The sequence below is a fragment of the Drosophila ananassae genome, chromosome 2L (assembly GCF_017639315.1).
Source record: "Drosophila ananassae strain 14024-0371.13 chromosome 2L, ASM1763931v2, whole genome shotgun sequence".
In the NCBI taxonomy this organism is placed as follows: Eukaryota; Metazoa; Arthropoda; class Insecta; order Diptera; family Drosophilidae; genus Drosophila; species Drosophila ananassae.
In genome coordinates, this window is record NC_057927.1 from 24,626,916 (window position 1) to 24,641,040 (window position 14,125).

Here is a 14,125-nt window from a genome sequence, read left to right on the forward strand (position 1 = left end):
TGTCCTAAAGATATAATGAGAGTTCATTGTTAATAATACCGAAATTCGAAGATATTAATATACACTGTTATTTAATTGCGATTTATTCTTCAAATACAATTTTCACCAAGTTATTAATATAAAGTAAAAAAAATAATTTTACTGCTTATATGGAACTGATCATTGATCGATGTTTGATTTTTGATGGGTTTCAAAAAATTCTTATTGGAAAATTAGTTTAAAGTATATTCTAGTATTTGTTTTTTGGTATTTTACCGCATGGTCTCACTGGTAGGTATTTACTTAACACTAGCCCGCACGGCGGAAAAACAATAAAATAATTTGCAAAAGTATATAGTGATTTGGATTCTGCAGATATTTTTGGGTCACAAAAAGGTGCGGTCGATGCCGTACGATGCTCTCTAGCAGTCTGCGGGATGCATCTCTGCGGGCACAGTACCAAATATAGGAATCCCACCCCCGCGCATTAGCTTTGTCCGGAATTCCTCCGACGGGGCCTCAAAGATGTGAGTCTTCACTTCGACATGATGCTGATGCGGCCCCGTCGACAGTAAAACCAATGTGTACTGGTACGTGATTTGCTTGGGATCTTTGCGAAGCCGGTTGCGGAGGTGTATTTCAACTGACAGCACAAAGCCGGCATATCCAGATTCCTGAAGAGCATATGGAGGTTCCTTAAATACTGCAAAGTAAAGGAATGAAAACACAGATTTCTGAAAGTTTGGGAGTAGGACACTTACCGCGCTTGTGATTGGGAAAGGATTCGTGCAGCACAAACACCACCTTTTCCACAAACGCGCTTATGTCCGCCTTGTTCACGCCCTGTACGTAGATCTCCCAGTCGTGGGTAAAGTCCTGCGGGTAAGGTTTCTTCTTGCTACGAAGCTTCGACTTTTGCCCAATCTTGAATTGCACCTCGACCGCCATATCTGTGGACGAAGCAACAAACTCCTATTTCTGCCAGGCGGTTTCCAGCAAGCGGCTTCTGAAATAAAGTAAAGTGCGCCAAAATCTATCAACTTAGAGGATCTAAATTAGTTTATAGTTTCAGATATGTAAATTAAATTATTTCCAAAGTTCCCAAACTTAAAAAAAAAAATTTTGATTTTTATTTCAGTGTTTTTATTTTTATTGGCTATTGGCGGACAATTGACTGGTGAAATAGTTAAGTTACTATTGATAATTGATAAGATCGGAAGATCGGTATGGGTCTCAGAAAATTCTTATTGGAAAATTAGTTTAAAGTATATTATAGTATTTTTTTGGTATTTTTCTGCCTGGCCACACTGGTAGACATCTACTTACACACACTAGCCCGCACGGCGGAAAAACAATAAAATATTTGCAAAAGTTATGGCCAAAGCCAAAAGTATTTGGTGATTTTGATTCCGCAGACCTTTTTTAGTCGCAAAAAGGTCGCTAAAAATGACCACCGACTTTGGTGGCAGCCAATTTGTGTCGAGCAACCCGAGCGCCAGTTGCGGCAGCACATCCCGCTGGCTAACCGAGGATGTTTTTAAACTTGTGGACATTGTCCAGCGGGACGAAGCCATCTACAACCCGCGGCACAAGTACTACTTCTGCCGACCCTACGTGGAGAACTTCTGGAGAGAAGTGGACCTGAAGCTCGAGAAGAACCCGGGCGCCAGCTTGGCCAAGTGGACCAACCTCCGCATCTCTTTTCGACGCGAATACACCAATTATTTGGAAGAGAAGGTGCCACCATGCTGGTCCTACTTCGAATGCATGTTCTTTCTGCACCCTTACCTCCGGAAGAAACACCAGCAACCCAAGTCGCTGGATACGCAGGTGCAGGACGCTCTCGCCCATCTGTCAAGCCTGTCCAATCGCATGCAGCGCGAGCGTTCAGCGGTGATCCCGGCCAGTAGCAGTAGCGGTCAGCCTTCAGTGTCGGCGCATCAGTCGCCGCAGGCTCATCAGCAGCTAGACAACTACTTGGACTACTTCGACGAAGCGGAGCACAACAACTCCGAACTGGAGGACATCATCGAGGAAGAGCAGCAGCGAACCAACCGTTTCCACAACCAGTTGGACAGTAACGATATTAAGTCCGAGTGCGAGGAGCCGGCGGATGACTTCGAACAGGAACAGGAAGAAGATGAGCATGAGGATCACGACTTGCACAAAATTGCGCCAACTTCCAGTTCCACGGCGGCGGTGGTCGAGGCCCAACGGCGCTACGCTCACCATCAGCCACAGTCCACCCGACTGCACTTGGGGCGTCTGCAGATGCGCGGCTACCAGGACGAGTTGCGAGGTGGAATTCGGCCCCGTTCGCAGGAGTTACAGGCACCTACTGCCTCGGGGACAGGCGTTAATTTCACGTCGCAACCGGCAACCCACTCAAATATCTCCTTTGTGCGACCCACATTCTCCAAGCCAGTGGACCTCGTCAGCACGACTACACACAGTGGCAGCGGAGCAGTAGGAGGAGGAGTTGGTGGTGGGGTGGCCGTAGGCGCAGCTCCTTCGGAAGCCGAGCTACCTACGCCTTCTACTGCGGCCGGGCCCACAACCATAATGCCTACTAGCAGCGGTGGAAATGGAAGCAGTTACCTTCGCCACAATCATTCTCATGGAGGACATCACACGGCGCCACCATCAGGGCTGCCATTGCGACTAGAGACCAATAATTCGGGTGGTGGATCCTTGGCCAACGGAAGTGGCGGGGGTGTGGAGTTATGCGACTGCAAAACCGATCCTGATGCCATGTTTTTAATGAGCCTTCTGCCAGACATCCAGAAGCTAAACGGACGCGATCGCGGCAAGATAAAGATTGCCTTTCAGAACATCCTGCAGGACTACCTATACCCGGACTAACTACGATCTCTGTGTATACTATCCGCTTAAATAGTCTGGCAACTCATTCGGCACAGCCGGAAGGTTTTCGCTTTCTATTGTTTTTGGTTTATCGTTTGTAAAATTTTATTTAATCTGCTGTGCAAGAACAAAGTATCCTTAAATTGTTTTGAACACTATTTTCTATGTTTATTAAGTGTATAAATATTTATAAATATTAATTGTGTAATACACAAGAATAAATTCATTCGAAATTATGCGAAATATATGGCTACAGGTAACTAGAAGTATCACACACGAGGGCCAACTCGGATCGGATTAGATTCCATCCTCACTCGAGGAGCCTTAGCGCGCGGGTGATCTTCTTGATCTTGTTGTCCAGCGTCTTGTCCTCGTGCTCGCATATGTAGTAGTGTCGGGATGTGCACTCCTGGCCGAAATACACGTAGCTGTGCTTTCCTGCATTGTAGCTTAGTCGAAGACAGCGGCCCTTTCCCTCAATCTGCACTGTATTATTGAGCACATCCTCCTTGGCAGCCTCCTCGGTCGACTGCTCCGAACTGTCCACCAAATTGGAAGCAGTAGAGTTCTCTGCCTTCTGGGCCATTGCGATAGAGGTGAGATTTGTGTTTGGGTTAACTGGCTTTGCCGAGTTCGACCAGATCCAGAGAAGGCCCGGGTTCAGTCCACCCAGCCAGTAGTCCCTGCCCCTGTGAGCTGGCTGGTTCAGCAGATAGGCCATTATCTCCTCGTTCTCCGACACCTTCTCGAACTCGGCCAGGTGCGAGTTGAGGGCCTTGCAGGCCGAGTTGGCCGTCTTCCAGTTCACTTGCTGCTGGCTGTTGATGTAGTAACAGTTGTCGCTTATCCGAGTGAAATTCGTGGGGCACGGATCCTTCACCTCCTTCTGGTTGTTGCCAGCCATCAGGTAATAGATTAGCTGCTCCGATCGCCTTACTCTGCTCTCAAGGTAATCTGTAAGGAAGTAACTTGAGTTTCTTAGCTTCTAGAATGAAGATTATCTTTGCTTTAAAAGGATATCCATTCTGCTATGGTTGTTTCAGTCGAAAATGGAATCAGAGCAAGGTCTTAGGTAACTTACCCACTCTGTAGACCAATTTCTCAATAGCTCCCAAAAGATATAGATCGTTTTCAGAAACGGCACGGAAAGTAGTCGGCGGGTTGCTACCTCCTCCCACGTGATGTTGCTGCTGTTGCTGTTGCTGTTGCAGATGTTGCTGTGGAAGTTGCTGCTGCTGATGCAGTGGTACTGGACGCAAATTCTGCTGTGGGGCATTACTTCCCCCTCCACTACCAGAACCTCCACCAAAGCCAAATATTTGCTGCAGAAAACCAGGCTGTTGCCGTTGCTGCTGCTGCTGCTGCTGCTGTTGTTGGTGCTGTTGCTGCTGTTGATGCAGCATCTGATTGGTCATTGGACGAAATTGAGGATTCACAATGGGACTTTGGCTCTCGACGGGCTTGCGAAGATGAGGCTCCAATTCCACAGCTTCACCAATGCGGCGGGTGATGTAGATGTTGTTGCCGGGTCGTTTGTAGGCCGAGGAATGGTAATTTAATGGCCCATTCATGCCCATTTCTCCACCCATATAGGGCAGATCCTTGCTCTGCCGATGACTACTGCTTTGACTAAAAAGATTAATAATTTTTTTAGGGGAAAATGTCACACCATCCAGCCATCAGTTACACCCACCTTAAGACGTAATCTTCGAGAAATTGTGACCAAATTGGAGCATCTACGTCCGCCTCCGACTTGACGAGTGATTCATTGGCGTATTTTTGCATAGTTTCACCATCATCGCCGTTGCTGGCATTGCATAAGAGTCCGGGCATTACGATTACCACCGCCAGGTAAACAAGGGCTCCAAGCCGGAGGTGTTTGCTAGCCGGCGACATGATGACATGCAATGTTAATGGGTGTATTGCCCCCCGCCCTTCGGTTCACCTTTGAAGCAGCACTTCAAAATGCAAGTCGCGCGCGAGATAAACACTTTCGATTTCGGTGCGTTTTTCGTGCGGTTTTGGCCGCGTCCGCGTCTCTAGATTTTTCGTTCGCCTGTGTCGAGCTGAAAACCCCGACTGAAGCGTGTCTGGTGGCTTAAATTTGAGCTTGGCTTTCGGTCCGGTCCGGTCTGAACCTCTCCGGTCTCTCAACACCGCCAATGGCAATGGCCCAGACCCATTGAGGTTGTTGTTTTGTCGCTGAGACTAAGAAATGCAAAATTTCACTTTCTCCTTCGGCTGGTGCGGCGGGGCTCTTTACAAATGTAAGTCATTGGGCCTTTCTTGTGATCTGTGTTTCTCCCGCAGCAGCTTTTGTTGGCCGTCAACGCCCGCCTTCTGACACACTGTTTGCACTCCATTAAGCTTGGTTTGGGGCTTAGGTAATTGAAGTGGTTTATAGAAAGGTAAATAAAAGGGAGTAACAATGGTGGAAATATAATTATTTTATGGTATACCGATCCTTTGAAGATCTGAGGGATTAGAGTCTTGATATTTATCTACCAATCCATGACTTAGAAAGGATTCTCCTCCTAGATATTCCTTCTATATAAAGTATTTTAATACCGCTAAACAAAAAGCTCAATTTTTTCTATCATATCATGCCTCTTAATATTATATACAATATCACAGTAGGTATAGTGACTCTTCAGATTTTTCAATTATTTAAATAAAATACTGAAAACCCAAAATAGAAACTTGATTCAAACTTTTCATTCAAACCATTTTCTAATCTTTACCAAGTTCATACCAACTATCATAACTAACCAGCTTATGTAAATAATGACTCGAGATATCTTGTGTGCAATTTAACACACCACTTAAAGTTTTAATAACTATTTTATGGCACCACGCCGCGAGGAGACAGAGAGAAAGAAGTCGCCAAAGAGAAAGAGCCACTGGACAGATGGATGGATGGATGGACAGAATGGGGGAATTAAAGCTCCATCAATATGAAAGGCGGCCTCCGACCGGGAGCTCGATAGGGGCATTGCCCATGTCAGGCCCGACCTTAACTGAATTATTGATGGTCAAAAAGCTGGCGCCCACATCTATCTATCTCTCTATGTATCTCCAATATGATCTCGAAACTTGCCAACTGATTTACCCTGAAGATATGAATGAATCTGGCAAATGTGTATTTGAACTTTCGTTATATTCATTGCTATGACAATTAGCGGATGTTAACGATGTTGCAACGAAGGCCTTGTTGGCGGTTCGTGATCCATCGTCGATCAAGTGATGACGCACTTTTGATTTTGGTAATTTTCGTTCAACATCCATGGGATTTCCCAAAAAAAAAAAAAGAAATATTTAAAAAATAACCCAAAAAAAAAAAACCAAAACCAACTTTGCATAATCGCCAAGTTCGCCTGAATCTCGAATAATTTCTTATCAACTTCAGCGAAGACCGCTGACGGGCAAAGAAAATCAATTTTATGGATTCTCATTAAAAGCAAACATCAAACATATAATTTTTTTTTTTAGTAAATTTTTTATAAATTTTTTTTGTATACTTTTTTTTGGGTGTTTTTTTGTGTGTAATTTTATGATATAAATTCAAATTAAAGCAGGATTCATTCTTAACAGCTTAGATACAGTTATAGATCTATCGCCCTATCTCTTTCCCTAAATTTCTCCCTATCTCTCTCTCTCTATAATTTAATTTCCTGCTTCTTCTGTCCGCTTCTTAATATTTTTAAACAATTGCTTTAAAAATACAAAATTCGTTTTTTTTTAGATAGAGGGACTTGTTCGTTTTTTTTTTTACATTCTGCTACGTTTTGGTTTATTTTATTTTTTAAAAAATAAAAAAAAAATTAAATATTGAAAAAGATAATGTGATCCTTGGTTCTATTACAATCTATGCTTGGTTCTTGTTGCTGTTGTTGATCTTGTTGTTGTTGTTATTTATTTATTATGAAGTATATAGATTTATAAAGAAATTTTTATACACAATGGATGTTGTTCTTGGTATCTGATATCATTCTGAGATAATCGTTAAAATTAGTAGAGTACTTCGTCGTCGTCTTCTTCTGTTTCCTCCGCTTTTTTTCATTGTTGTTGTTTTTGCTGCTGTTGTTGTTGCTGATGATGATGTTCCTGGGATTAAAGGCCATATTTTTAAATAGCCATTTAATAGCCAGCCAATTCGGCGAATGTGGAGTCCATCTCGTCGGCCAGGGACTTGTACCTGTCCTTGTTGATGCCCAGCTCGTCTGTGGAATTAATTTTTCCAAAAATTATTAGATAAATCAAATATTAAGAGATCCTTGGTAAGGACATGGCCAAAAAAACAGATAACACTTAAACATTACACTGTGCGAAATCGTGACAGTATCAGCTGGGGTTAATAGCGCGCTGTTCTAGCAAGCGTTTTTATTTAAAAAACTTTTATTTTTTTCAAACTGATATATCTATTTTTCAGATATATATATATTTTTTTAGATCAATTAGTCTGCAGTGCTGTGAGGGATCGGGAGGGTATTTATATGGAGGATCTCTACGGGTTCTAGCCATGATCTATCAAACCAATAAATGCAGACTTCTGTGGCGGAAGACCTGAATCGAAATCAGCTCGGAAATGACTTCGGGGTGAAACTAAATCGTGATGTGATCGTCAAAAATAAAGACAGAAACATAGAGTCGATATTGAAAGATATAGAGTGCTAATCTGAGAGTATCCAGGGAAGGCAAGACAGGTCAAGACAGGTGAAGAGAGATCATGCCACATCAAAAACGGAAAGGAATATCTGGCATACAAAAAACATATCATATACATTGAAAAATTCACCTGTGTGTTGAAAGCACAATTAACTACAGTTGCAACTTATTTTTGGCTTTGGCTTGAACTGAACTTGATTTTTTACAGTGTACTGGGTGGAGACTGGGGCGTGTGTGGGTGTGGCCACATTCAAGCGAGACTAAACAAATTATTTACAGTGTATAAAGAAAGAGTCGTGGACAGAAGTGTACGGGTCTGGATAAATACACTGGCATCGGAAAAATAATATATTGTATATAAAAAAAATATATATAGTTGGGGGAAAAAAATCGTATTTTCTTTCGGAAAGGGGATGTATGTGTGAGTATTGTTTGGATTTTTTTGGTTTTGGGTTTTTTGTTCTTGATTTTTTTGTATTAATATCCAGTAAGTTCGGCAAATGTCTGGTCCAAATCGTCGCAGATTGCTTTGTATTTTTCCTTCTCATGGAAGAGACGGTCTGCAAGAAGCATTTTTTTTTTGGTTTTCATTTATACAATTTATATACAAAATAGAGAGATGATTATTCGTTTGGAAATGGTCAGAATATGGGTCGAGAATATATAATTACATCAATTAATGAAAGCAGAGTATGGCGATTAAGTAAGAGTATTAATTAATGTCCATTTTGGGCGATATATACAATGCGAGCATTAGTTGAAGCCAGCTTTCCGACTGGAGTGGCATCTCCGGCGTCTCGTCGAGGGAGTTGCATCCTCGGGAGCTGAGTGAAATGGCGAGGAGGATGTTGGATAGGGAACGTGGTGACTTACCCTCTAGCCTGTCGACCTCCTTCTGCAGGCGCTTGACCTGCTTCTCGGCGTGCTCGGCACGCTGCTCGGCCTCCTTCAACTTGGCGGACAGGGTCTTCATCTCGCGCTTGAACTCCTCCACGCGCTGGTTGGCCTTCTCCTCAGACACCTCCAGAGACTTCAGAGAGTTGCCGACAACCTGAATACGAAGGAATATAATATATCTGATTCCTTAGTTGAATTTAAAGCTTAATCCACCTTCAGCTCCTCCTCCAGCTCCATGATCTTGGACTCGCCGGAACGGACACGATCCTCAGCAACCTCCAGCTCGTCTTCAACGAAGGCCAGCTTGCGGGAGACTTCATCGGACTTGGTATCAGCATCCTCAGCGAGCATGCGGGCCTCCTTCAGCTGGTTGGTGAGCTGATCCATGCGCTCCTCATCCTGCTGGGAACGGTTCTCCAACACCTTGCACATACGGTTGTTCTCATCAGCCGACTGGGTGGCCTCCAGCAGCTTCTGTTGGGCGGTGGTCGAGCGCTCCTCGGACTTCTCCAGATCCTCCTCAATCTGTTGAACCTTACGGTTGAGGGTGGCCACCTCCGATTCGGTGGAGGTAAGGAGTTTCTCCTTCTCCTCCAGCTCGGTGTTAGCCTTCTCCAGCTGCTCCTTGGCGGTGACCAGATCAACCTCAACCTGGACGAACTTCTTCTCCAGATCGCGCACCTCCTCGTTCAGTTTGTCGGCGCGGGAGTTGGCATCCTTAGCTTGGTTCTCGCAGGTATCGGCCTTATCAATGGCATTATCCTTCTCAAGCTTCATCGCTTGCATCTTCTTCTTGATGGCGTCCATGGTGTTTGTGTTTTTGTTAACGGCTTAGAAGGGAAGAAAACTGGAAAAAAGCACTGAGAAAATAAAGAAAAATAAATTTTTAGAAAGGGGTTAAGATGGGTTTTCGAGATAGACTCGGATTTTCCAAACATCTATCTATCTTTATAATCTAATCTATCTATCTTAATAATAAATAATAACTCTCATCTTAAAGTATTTGAAGTAGATGCTTTTAATCTATCCAAAATATATCGCTTTCTAAAATTTCTAAATTTATTTTTTGGAAATTCTATACTATTTAAATAAAATAATCAAAATAAACATAGGAAAGTGTCAATATCTTATGCGATATATAGAAAGTATCATGAGAGCAATACACCTGACATATATCACCTGACACTTCCCCCCAAAAAAATTAAAAATTTTGAATGCAATTGAAAATCTGTTTATTTAAATACTCCAGACGCATTCTATATAGTATATATATATAGGGGATGTTTAATTATAAACATGTTTGTTGGTGCATATGTATCTGTGCAATAAATTTGAAAATTTAAATGTAAACACATTTCAGAAGATCTCACGTAATTTTCATTTTCCATTTTCAATACGCCCACTCCGAATCCGAATCCGGATCCGGCGATGAGCTATATATTTTTGTGCGCTGCACGATATTTTTTTCTCGAGTTAAAAATAAACTTTATATGCTTTTGCATGTGAAAAATATCCAGTCCACTCGCACACACAAACACAATACCATGGCGAAGAAATGCTTTTTTGGACATTGTGTGCTAAATGTAATTCTAGAGTTTCCCCCCTATTATTTCGAAATACACAAAAAAACGCAAATAGATGTGTGTCGAGAGATTGCAATTTGAAAAGATTTCAATTCTTTGGGGTCATTTAATGCGTGGGTGTGGGTGTATTTGATGGGATGGTGTTTGTATCTGTATCTATGTATCTATTGGGCTTCCACCAGAAGTGGGACAAAGTCATTTATGTTGTAGTTGCTGCTCTTTTGGAGGTCTTTCGATACTTGTGTTGTTTTTTTTTAGTTCCCGAAATACTATATCAAAGAGTATAGGTTTTTTTTTTGAAGAAGAAGGGGTATGAGATTTTGGAATTAGAAAAAGTTTATCTATAAAACTTTGAATATATTTTTTTAGTTCATAAAATAATAATAATTTTATATATTTTTTAATAATTATTGAAAGAATAAGAAGCTATATATTCTTAAGCTTTTTTATTCTATACTATTTTCAAAATGTATAAGTAACAGAAAAATTTGGCCTTCGAAATCATTCATAAATGGCAAGAAAATATTAGTTCTGTTTTTGAATTTCAAGTGGGTGGCAAGGCGAATACATATCTATATATCTTTGTATCTATATCTCTTCCACTATGTGTATATCTATGTCTTCCCAAGCAGCTATATATTTTTTTCCAAAATATCTAGCTTTTTCGCCCGCCCCTTCGCTAGCTCCTAAAAACAATCTCAAGGATAAATTCCGAAATCTTCAATTGCCTTCGACTCTTTGCTTTGTTCACTTTATGAGATCACAGAAAGCTAGACGGAAAAGCTTTTTCGTCTAAATTTCAAGTAGAGTTAAAAATAAACTGATCTGAATGTGTGAGTGTGTTATTTTTTTCATAGAGCGAGTAGGCAGGTGTCTGTCTGCAGTTAATTTTAAAGAATTTTCTTCGAGGAGAACACTTAATGAGTGCGAGTATCTGTGACTGTGTGTGTGTGTGTGAAAATTGTGCGTAGCAGAATAGGTGGATAAGGTGTGTGTGCATATGTATATGTATCCCATTTTCTGTTGGAGCTTTCTTGTGAGTGTGTGCAAAATATTCTCTCACACACACGGATATTCGATGGTATTGGTGCCGTCAGATTTAGTTACAAAATTCCTTATAAGCGAATTTTTTGAAACATCCGAAATAATTATCATAAATTTTCGTTAGAAAAATTTTTTAAGTTTTTTTTTAAAAGCAACTAATATACTGTTTTTTGAAGTTTTCACTTTTGATTATAATCCTTGTAGTTTTTCCACTTGTCGATTTTTTAAATTCAGAATTTAATTAAAATTCGTAGCTCTTGACACATATACATATGCACATTATTTATCGTGAAATGATGGAGATAATCCCATTTTTGAATAAATTTTGAAGTTACATCCTTCAAAATGCACTTATCACTTTTTCCAAAAACTGGTATATTTTATCCATTTTATAATACCAATTTGGCAAAGACGAGAGTTAAAATTATATATTATATAGATTTTTTTTCTTTTGATAATTTTTTGGGTGAAAATCCTGGTGGACCAACCTTAGCGTTTCAAACACACTATACGCTGTCGAAACCCCGAGAACACTGATGCTGACCAAGTTGCTTAGCCAAGAAAGCGACCCCAAGATCCGACGCAAGGCAACACACGCATACACACAGACTCGGAAAAACTCACACACACACACTCGATCCTCACACCAACGCAGTATTGAATAATTTTTCTCGCCTCAAAATTTCCCCCTAAAATATAAGCGGAAAAGCGCTTTCGCAACTTTCCGCCCAAAGATCGAAAATTTCCCTCGAAATTTCCCCCATCTTTTCTCTCTCATTTCTCAGCCTGCATTCTCGTTATTTGAAAGACGTGAAAATTATGCTTTTTTTTTTTTTTTGTTTCTCCTTCTTAAAATTAAATTGAATTTATTTTTTTTACTCACAACACTCTCACAGTGGTGTGTGGTATGTGTGTGCCTGTATCCGTCAGATACATGGCTAAAAATAGCGCATAAATGTTAGATGCCTGCCAGAGAAAAGCAGCAAGAGCAAGCCTAACAAGATGAACATCTATTTTGGCCTGGCTGAACAAAAAAAACACAAAAAAATATTGAGAAATATTTGGAATTTTGATCGGAACCGTGCCAGAAGGCGAAAAAACAGTTCATTTGCTATTTTTTTGGTCCATTAATTGGTTTAGTTTTCAGTCTTCCACACAGAATTAAAGAAAGGATATTATATATTTGTAGATGAATGGTTTTTGATCCTATTATGACGGATGTTACGTAGAAACATTTGAAGTCTAATAAAAATTTAATAAATTCTAACATTTAATAAATAATAAATTTGAAAAAATCCGAATGAATTCAAGTATCTTTTTGTATATATTTTTTGTATTTTCATAACATTGTCATTCTTTTTTTTGGAATAATAAGTATAATGTTTATTACAAATTTTCCAGAGCAACCTTGGATTGTTTTTTTAATGGAAAATCAATTATTGTTTGTTTTGGATGTATGACGGAATTTTTAGGGTTTTTTTTTCGAAAACAAAAAGTTCCTAAACGTCTCCTGAAATATTAAAATAAGTTATAAAAGTCCTATCCTTTTTTTTACATCGCTTATCATTTAATTGTTTATTTAAACATTCTTAAATTGTCCTCATTAATCTCATATATCATTTTTTCAAGTTAGTCACTTATACATTTTCAAAAAATTCTCAAAACCCATACAGACTGATTTAAAAATAGACCGTTTTTTTTTGTTATATTGCGCTTTTATTGGACTTGATGTACATTTTATGTATAAATGGAATATACATTGTTGATTAATTGATTACCAACCCCGTGGTCTCTCCAATGTATTGAAGGAATGAAGTGAGTCGAACATAGCCAGAAGGATACCCGGCAGTGCACTGATCTTCGGCCACAAAAGAGTTAATACCAATCTGCTGCCACTGTCCGGAACTGGAGTTGTAGAGGATGAGGGGACCGCCGGAATCTCCACTGCAGATGGACATGTTGGTGCCATCGGCTCCTTGGGCGCACAGAGTGGAGTCCAAGACCACGGAAGAGCCGTAAATGGGGGCACAGTTCTCATTGCCGATGACCGTCACCTGGGCGTACTGAAGAACGTCGGAATACTCCAGATACTCGTCGTCCATTAGTCCATATCCAGCGACAGTGGCCACACTGCCCACAAAGTTGTTCCAGGCCTGGGAAGAAGACACCAGACTGATTGGACTGATGGTGTTGGAGAAGGTTAGGGCCTGGGGGAGCTGGATAAGTGCCACATCGTTATTCATCTTGTCATTGTAGTTCGGGTGTACGAAAATGCTGGAAGAGGTCATATTCAGAGCATTCTCGTTGTTCAGCTCCACACTGCCGAAGATCAGAAACAACGAATCGAAGCCATATCCGCAATGGGCAGCGGTCAGGACCCAAGTGTCCGAAATAATGGATCCACCGCAGAGTAAATCGTCCCATTCGTCCCTTTTCAAAATCACCTGCCACGGAAACTGCCCAGTTGTCGCCTGTTTACCAGATATAATACGTCCGTGCTGGTTATTCCGAAAAAAAGAACTTATGATAACTCCTTATCACTCGACAGACAATCAAAATACTCACAATACCAGGTAATGCTAGTCCGCCCGATGACGAAATTTCCTGGCCATTAGTGGCTAAGAACGCTAATAAAATTAGCCATAATGCTCCAACAAAATTTACGGCACTCCGCTTCATGGTTATCCGTTTTCTGTCGGAAGCTATATGATTTAATGTTCGATTCTGTCAATTTTAATCTTCACCCTTAACTATTCTTCCCCTTTGTTTTGTTATCACTGTGCCGGAATTTTGCACATTTTGTTTTAACATGGTGAGTTTTAATGAACTTGATAAGATTAAATAAGTATTTACCCAACACGCTAAGTGTGTTAACCAATTAAAAGAAGCCCAAAGAGACGGAAGCTTATAGAAGTGTTCTATATATACGCTATATAAGATATGACGCTGATTTCAATTTCATTTCATTGTCAATATAAAAAAAAAGCTTCTACTTCACAGTGCATATGAAATTTCTTGTCATTGGTTTTTTAAATTTTTCATAAATTTTTCAACATTTTTGTGAAAGGCTTTTAATCCAGTACATCAAAATATAT

At 40.6% G+C, this 14,125-nt stretch overlaps 5 protein-coding genes across 7 annotated transcripts; 1 reads left to right on the plus strand and 4 right to left on the minus strand.

Moving 5' to 3' along the window:
* Positions 1 to 60: 60 nt before the first annotated feature.
* On the minus strand, positions 61 to 927 carry LOC6494360 (protein ENL). Its single transcript, XM_001965896.4, has 2 exons — positions 741 to 927; positions 61 to 682 (listed from the first exon to the last, which is right to left on the minus strand). Exons 1-2 carry the CDS (start codon positions 925 to 927, stop codon positions 402 to 404), a joined length of 468 nt encoding a protein of 155 aa, XP_001965932.1. The 3' UTR covers positions 61 to 401.
* A 438-nt stretch (positions 928 to 1,365) lies between these two features.
* Positions 1,366 to 3,084, plus strand: LOC6494578. Its single transcript, XM_001965897.4, has one exon. It carries the CDS (start codon positions 1,426 to 1,428, stop codon positions 2,839 to 2,841), a length of 1,416 nt encoding a protein of 471 aa, XP_001965933.1. The 5' UTR covers positions 1,366 to 1,425; the 3' UTR covers positions 2,842 to 3,084.
* A 1-nt stretch (position 3,085) lies between these two features.
* Positions 3,086 to 5,466, minus strand: LOC6494350 (transcription activator MSS11). Its single transcript, XM_001965898.4, has 3 exons — positions 4,535 to 5,466; positions 3,923 to 4,470; positions 3,086 to 3,795 (listed from the first exon to the last, which is right to left on the minus strand). Exons 1-3 carry the CDS (start codon positions 4,735 to 4,737, stop codon positions 3,152 to 3,154), a joined length of 1,395 nt encoding a protein of 464 aa, XP_001965934.1. The 5' UTR covers positions 4,738 to 5,466; the 3' UTR covers positions 3,086 to 3,151.
* Positions 5,467 to 6,286: 820 nt separating this feature from the next.
* Positions 6,287 to 11,675, minus strand: LOC6494339 (tropomyosin-2). 3 transcript variants are annotated; one of them, XM_001965899.4, is made up of 4 exons: positions 11,519 to 11,675; positions 8,617 to 9,263; positions 8,380 to 8,557; positions 6,287 to 7,061 (listed from the first exon to the last, which is right to left on the minus strand). In XM_001965899.4, exons 2-4 carry the CDS (start codon positions 9,208 to 9,210, stop codon positions 6,979 to 6,981), a joined length of 855 nt encoding a protein of 284 aa, XP_001965935.2. In that variant the 5' UTR covers positions 9,211 to 9,263; positions 11,519 to 11,675; the 3' UTR covers positions 6,287 to 6,978. The 3 variants fall into 3 exon arrangements, with proteins under 3 accessions (XP_001965935.2, XP_044574195.1, XP_044574194.1); XM_044718259.1 differs by lacking the exon at positions 6,287 to 7,061 and adding an exon at positions 7,698 to 8,066; XM_044718260.1 differs by lacking the exon at positions 11,519 to 11,675 and having other exon boundaries at positions 8,617 to 9,265.
* A 1,038-nt stretch (positions 11,676 to 12,713) lies between these two features.
* Positions 12,714 to 13,800, minus strand: LOC6494328 (brachyurin). Its single transcript, XM_032449624.2, has 2 exons — positions 13,596 to 13,800; positions 12,714 to 13,528 (listed from the first exon to the last, which is right to left on the minus strand). Exons 1-2 carry the CDS (start codon positions 13,707 to 13,709, stop codon positions 12,797 to 12,799), a joined length of 846 nt encoding a protein of 281 aa, XP_032305515.1. The 5' UTR covers positions 13,710 to 13,800; the 3' UTR covers positions 12,714 to 12,796.
* Positions 13,801 to 14,125: the final 325 nt, after the last annotated feature.

What these genes read in the sequence shown, in the direction of transcription:
- LOC6494578 (XM_001965897.4), top strand. Translation starts at nt 1,426, where the DNA reads ATGACCACCGACTTTGGTGGCAGCCAATTTGTGTCGAGCAACCCGAGC.
- LOC6494360 (XM_001965896.4), bottom strand. Translation starts at nt 927, where the DNA reads ATGGCGGTCGAGGTGCAATTCAAGATTGGGCAAAAGTCGAAGCTTCGT. An exon ending in CTTTCCCAATCACAAGCGCG is followed by an intron (nt 683 to 740) that starts GTAAGTGTCCTA and finishes TTTACTTTGCAG; the next exon opens with TATTTAAGGAACCTCCATAT.
- LOC6494339 (XM_001965899.4), bottom strand. Translation starts at nt 9,210, where the DNA reads ATGGACGCCATCAAGAAGAAGATGCAAGCGATGAAGCTTGAGAAGGAT. An exon ending in AGCTGGAGGAGGAGCTGAAG is followed by an intron (nt 8,558 to 8,616) that starts GTGGATTAAGCT and finishes CTTCGTATTCAG; the next exon opens with GTTGTCGGCAACTCTCTGAA. An exon ending in GGAGGTCGACAGGCTAGAGG is followed by an intron (nt 7,062 to 8,379) that starts GTAAGTCACCAC and finishes TTAATTCCACAG; the next exon opens with ACGAGCTGGGCATCAACAAG.
- LOC6494350 (XM_001965898.4), bottom strand. Translation starts at nt 4,737, where the DNA reads ATGTCGCCGGCTAGCAAACACCTCCGGCTTGGAGCCCTTGTTTACCTG. An exon ending in CTCGAAGATTACGTCTTAAG is followed by an intron (nt 4,471 to 4,534) that starts GTGGGTGTAACT and finishes TAATCTTTTTAG; the next exon opens with TCAAAGCAGTAGTCATCGGC. An exon ending in GAAATTGGTCTACAGAGTGG is followed by an intron (nt 3,796 to 3,922) that starts GTAAGTTACCTA and finishes ACTTCCTTACAG; the next exon opens with ATTACCTTGAGAGCAGAGTA.
- LOC6494328 (XM_032449624.2), bottom strand. Translation starts at nt 13,709, where the DNA reads ATGAAGCGGAGTGCCGTAAATTTTGTTGGAGCATTATGGCTAATTTTA. An exon ending in GACTAGCATTACCTGGTATT is followed by an intron (nt 13,529 to 13,595) that starts GTGAGTATTTTG and finishes CGGAATAACCAG; the next exon opens with CACGGACGTATTATATCTGG.